Source organism: Drosophila hydei, unplaced genomic scaffold (genome assembly GCF_003285905.1).
Source record: "Drosophila hydei strain 15085-1641.00,03,60 unplaced genomic scaffold, DhydRS2 tig00008122-arrow-pilon, whole genome shotgun sequence".
In the NCBI taxonomy this organism is placed as follows: domain Eukaryota; kingdom Metazoa; phylum Arthropoda; class Insecta; order Diptera; family Drosophilidae; genus Drosophila; species Drosophila hydei.
The window spans coordinates 5,299,407-5,305,036 of NW_022045833.1; the positions used below are offsets into that span (position 1 = coordinate 5,299,407).

Sequence of the window (5,630 nt, forward strand, 5' to 3'; positions counted from 1 at the left end):
CGCGAAAGGGAAAGTTCGTGCAGCGCAGCAACGCAGCCGGCCAAGACATCAATTGGTAACGGGCAGCTGCCACATGCCACAGTTGCGTGCCTCATAGCCAAGTCCAAGTGCGTGTGTGCGAGTGTGTGCTGGATTGTGTGTTAAAGTGTCCAAATATTTGCATAGGCCGCACGGATAAAGGTGCACGTTAACGAGCTGACGGTCAACTAGGCCCCCAAAAGGTTTTTACAGCTGCGGTTTATTTTGGCTGGGGGCGTGGCACACTGTGTCTGTGTGTGTGTTTGTGTGTGTGCAAAATACGTGTGCGAAAAACTAATTACAAATAACACGACTCGCTTTTAGCCATGTCAGCATCTGCCTCTGCCGCTGCCTCAGCCCTGAGCCCCAAGCCCTGAGCGCTGAGCCCTGTGCCCTGTGTTAATTATGGCCAACAGCATCAGCTACAAATGCCGCGGCTAAGCTGCCACGCCTGCCCCGCGTCATGTGCCAGCCGCACAACAAACATTGGGCAACACGGCTTTGTACTTCATTTTAAAAAATAAAATTGTGCCAAACCCGCCGAACAAAAGGTCAAAATCTAATTGAAATTGACGCGGGAATGTGCAGAACAGCGTATGACTCGTTCGACATATATATATATATATATATATATATATATATATAATGACTTTTTTCGTCTCTGAACTTTGTTATATGTGTTTCAGCTTAGTTTAACTAAAATCTAATTTCGTTTTTGCATATGCAAATGTTTTTTATTGTTGGAGTAGAGTTTTTATAAAGTTAAAACTTGTCAAACAGTTTCAGTAGTTCTACTAAATGCGATATATGTACATATATTTACACTGCCATATATTAGATATATGTCAGCTTACATATATGCGATAAGTAAGGATTAAGGAGTAAAGGAATATACAAAAAAATATACGAAAATAAATTGCAGCTCTTTTGGGCTCTCTTAGCTCTCTTCCTTTCAAGTAAATCTAGTCTTCAGTAACTCGAAATAGTTAATCTAGATCATATATACTAAAGTTTCCTTCAGCTAATGACTAATATACATAGCTGATAAATGAGAGCTCAGATAAACTGTTCTAGCTATTGAAGAAGGTTTCTTATCAATTCAATTCGATTATCTATAAGGCAAAGGCCCATTCCTAGGTAGTTGATGATTTGAAATGAAAGGACAATAAGCCTTAGCAGGCACTGTTAGTATCTTAAAACATTTGGTTTAACAACCTACGTTTATAGCCTAAGAAGTCGAATGAAACTCTTGCTTTCCGTTCTACATTTCGCTACGATCAACAACTACATCTTTGTATATATTCTTTACAAATATAACTTTATAGATCTATATAGCTTTCGCATAGAGGTGTAGCAAATGCTAAAATCATATTTTTATCTCTTAATTTACATTCAAGGAAATTTATTCTATTAATTCATAAGAATTAAAACTAGAACAAATTATATTAAGAAAATCTTTCCATACTTTCCACACTTATGTAAAACTCAAACTCTTTAACTTTAACTCCAACTCTAACTTAAACTATATAAACAAAGCTCGTATCACATAACATTAACAAGCAACCCATATCGAACACATTAATTGACTTTATTTGACTTCGATTTGTGAGTCTTTTCATGTCCTTTGGCTATATATCCACAGAAGTCGATTAGGTTAATTAACTGGCAATCTAAATAAACAATTGCTCAATAAGTTGGCTAAACGCTTGGCCATAAAACGAGCGTTAAATAAATAATTGATAAGCCGTAAAGGTCATTAAAAACAGAGAAAGAAGAAGAAAGTCTGCAGCAGTTTGTTAACTTAATTGCCAAGCACAGATACAGATACAAATGTATCTCGACTGCGAACGTGACTAAAAAGCAAGAAGAAAAACTTCGCGTGCAAAATAAAAGCAAAGAAAATGTTTTAAAAATGTTGCATGTGTGGAGCAAAGAGGAAGAACGTGGCACGTTAATCAGCGCTCTGCTGCTTGCCGCGTTAATAATTCAATCCGCAGCGACGCCGACGGCGACGTCGACAGCGCACAAAGCTCAGCGAGTGCACGAACCAATTGCTGAGGCAGCGCGCGCCGCTGTGGTGAATAAAGCATTAGTCGAGACGCGCAGTGGTGAGTATGGGTAGCGTGGTATAGGGGAGGCTGACCAAATAAGAGCTATATGAAAATAAATTTAAATAAATTAAGAGCGGATAGAGATATTAAAACTAATTTAGTTTCATTTTGAAGCAACATCTATGCCATTATGCATGGCATATTAAATAGATATAGTATCACTCTTGTGTGGTCACCCTTTAGAGTAGAGTAGTAAATGCATGCAATTGTGGGGAATTACCGCTTACACTCACGTTCGTATTTTTAATGACAGCTGCAGTGCAGCGCCTGCCACGCAGCGTCTTTCATGTGCGCTGGAATCCCAATGAGAAATTCATTGTCGAGAGCCGCGAAAGTCCGGCTATCAACTCATCCAAGCTGGCGCCGCATCCACGCCTAAAGGTGTCCAAGAACACGAAGTTGACGCTCAGTCCAAAGCTCTATTTGTGCCACGACAAATACTCGAGCGAGTGCCACAATAAGACAGCATCCTTTCGTCGCCGCATTGTGCAGACCTTTGAGCGCTCGATGAGCGAATCGCTGAATGAATCGAATCACTATAATGTGGACTATAAGCCCGTGTTTGGGGACAGCTTCGAGGAGCAGTATTATCCTTCGAGCTGCCTGGTAATGGAGGCGGGTGTGCGAGTGCTGCGTCGCAAGGATCCGCCGTTCAACAAGCTGCCCTTCGGTCGGCTCTTTCCGCGCCAGAAACTCTTTCGCAATGTGAAGAGCATCAAGAGCTGTGCGATTGTCTCCAGCGCCGGTTCGCTGGCGGGCTCCAAGCTGGGCAGGTTTATAGGTGAGTGTTGGGGCTAGTTATGATTGGGTGATTGATGATTGCTGCAAATTGATGTCACTTCCATTGTCAGATAGCCACGATATTGTCATGCGCTTCAATCACGCACCCACCCGCGGCCACGAGGCGGATGTGGGCAGCAAAACGACAATACGCGTTGTCAATTCACAGGTAAGTAGCTGCAGTTGGCCGTCAATCAGCGTCAATCATTCGCTCTTCGCAGGTGGTCACCAAGACGGAGTTTGATTTCGCACATGCGCCAATCTTTAGGAATGTCACGATTGCCGCCTGGGATCCGGGTCGTTATAATGGAACTCTCGAGGATTGGCTGACCAGCGCCGATTACGATCTCTTCACCAACTACGAGATCTACAGACGTCGCTATCCCAAGTCGCGCGCCTTTCTCATCGATCCGCACTCCGTGTGGCGCCTCTGGCAGAGCCTGCAAATGTTTGCCGGCAATCGAGCTATACGCCGTAATCCGCCCAGTTCCGGTTTTATAGGTGAGTCCTTTAAACTGTCTCTCTAAAGAATAATGTCACTGCGTCCTGCTCGAATTGTGGCTTAAAAAGTATTTCCTTAAAGATAAAACATCTCTCATGTAGCTGAATCCTTGCACAGGCGATAGTATTTTGTGCTTTAGAATCCTGTGGGCCAACCCCATCGAATCCCATCAAGAGTTTATGGGGTCATCTAAATATCCTGGACTTGTGGAACTTCAGTACGCAGCTAATAGACAGCAGTAAATCCTTAATAACTCAATTGCTAAGAGGACTATTTGAACGTCCTTTGGCTATTCGACTGCCCTAACCAATGCCCAAAACATGATATATGACACATCAGGATATACTAGGATATGGCCGAGATTTGGCAGCTAATATTTAAAAAGAGGTCCTTTGATTCTTAGATAACCCCATTAAATGTTAATGCCCATCAATTCAGCTGGTTTGCCTGATTCAAACGCACTAAGTCGTGTCAAAATCCGTAAGGATATGGCCAAGTTAGAGCTATTTTACTAAATAAGGACATTTTTAAATAAGCTATAACTGCGTCAAACCCTTAAGGATCTCATCAGGATATACATTTTTGAACTCGTGAGAAGCAGTTCTTTCGATTGGCATTCAAGGACTTCAAGGATTCCACCAAAAATTTCGGCTCACATTTTTGCAAGGGGTATGGTCGGAAAATGGCCAATAGCCACATTAACTTGGCCATTTGAAGGACTATCGGGATGTCCTTTGGTAGATAAAAAGTCGTTAGCTCACTAATTAAGTATCAGCAATTGGAAGAATGAAGGTCCTTCAAATGACAGAGATATAAGGACTTTTCTCTATAGAAAAAACGTCGTCTAGCTCGGTCGTATCCTTGCGCATCCTGTCGAGTAAAATGTTAAAATGATTGGTGCCACCAGGACTATCAACTGGCCAAACGCCATCAAAATCGTCCTTGTGGTTGCCGAGATATTGAGCATTTTGTGTGTTTTGGTCGAATTCCTTGGCCGCCGAGGCCGGCCTCAAAGTAAAATTGTACAAGTCCTGGATTCTTAGATGACCCCATAATATTTTAATGGGCATCGATTGGGAAGGCTTAAAGATGTTTAATGCACCATAGCACTTCGTCCTGCGCAGGGAATTGGCCGAATTAGATGCATTTTAATTTGAGCATAAGGTGGCTAAAATCGAGCTCCTCAAAGTATGCAATAAAAATTTTGGTTTGGCAAATTTGTGCTGCGTCGATTTTCGTTCTGATATTTTAGCTGAATTCCCGGCGGCAAAGCTCGCCACTTCGTGCTCCGCTTGAACTTTAAAATAAGCATAAACTTTGTTTTTTTTAATTTTTTTAATGAAATTTATAAATTTATTGTGTTTTTTGGTTTAACTAAATAAATCTAACTAAAACGTTTATTACTTTTTCTGTGGTATAATTTTTGCAGCTCGAAAGTATGCAACATATTATGGATATCCCATTTTGGTTGCTTTTTAATGCGCAGCCTAAAAGTATGCAGGAAAAATTGTGGCAATTTTTATTTTTGGCAATTAAATTGTATACATGGATATTGGCCTACGTTGACTAGGGTAACAGAATTATATATTACATACTAGTTCAGAAATCAATAAATAAAAAATTATATATAAGTTAAGGAAGTCAGCGGCTTTAGTCCAAGTTACAATCAGTTTCACAATAGCTAGCAAATAGCTCTAACAGGTTTCTCCTTTTGCAGAAGTCTAGAACAGCCTTTTGTCTCTTAACTATTCTAATTATACATTTTCTAGTTGTAATCTAAGTTCCAATTCACATATATTTCAGGTTTGGCGTTGCTCCTCCCACACTGCCCCCAGGTGGACTTTATAGAGTATGTGCCCTCGACGCGACTCAATGGACGCTGCCACTACTACAGCAAAGAGGTGAGTCAAGGAAGAAGTCAGCTTAAAACATATTGCGACTACAACTGAATGCATTTCTTTGCTGCTCAGATGAATTCCGGCTGTACATTTGGCTCGTGGCATCCTTTGGCTGCCGAAAAGCTGATGGCATTGGATATGAATGTGGCCGACGATATGTCCGTCTTCCAGTTTGGCATCTTGCGCATACGACGGCCTGATAAGCTGCTCTGCGGCTTCAACTTCTTTGGTTACTGATGCCCCAGCGTCCCTCTCGTCCTGCAGGCTTCGCGGCGTCCAGTGACAATCAAATGTGCATTTAATCAAGCGGTTTTCACACAC

The 5,630-nt window shown here is 41.7% G+C and overlaps 1 protein-coding gene across 1 annotated transcript; it reads left to right on the top strand.

The window, feature by feature from the left end:
• Positions 1-5,630, top strand: LOC111593949 (beta-galactoside alpha-2,6-sialyltransferase 1). The gene is made up of 7 exons (XM_023307040.2): positions 1-55; positions 1,661-2,126; positions 2,383-2,910; positions 2,981-3,078; positions 3,131-3,410; positions 5,215-5,312; positions 5,382-5,630. The coding sequence occupies exons 2-7, from the start codon at positions 1,931-1,933 to the stop codon at positions 5,544-5,546; spliced, it is 1,365 nt and encodes a 454-aa protein (XP_023162808.1). The 5' UTR covers positions 1-55; positions 1,661-1,930; the 3' UTR covers positions 5,547-5,630.

Bases quoted from the DNA above. Each gene is read 5' to 3' on its own strand.
- LOC111593949 (XM_023307040.2), top strand. From the start codon at position 1,931: ATGTTGCATGTGTGGAGCAAAGAGGAAGAACGTGGCACGTTAATCAGC. The intron at 2,911-2,980 runs GTGAGTGTTGGG...TTCCATTGTCAG, and splicing joins CAAGCTGGGCAGGTTTATAG to ATAGCCACGATATTGTCATG. The intron at 3,079-3,130 runs GTAAGTAGCTGC...CGCTCTTCGCAG, and splicing joins TACGCGTTGTCAATTCACAG to GTGGTCACCAAGACGGAGTT.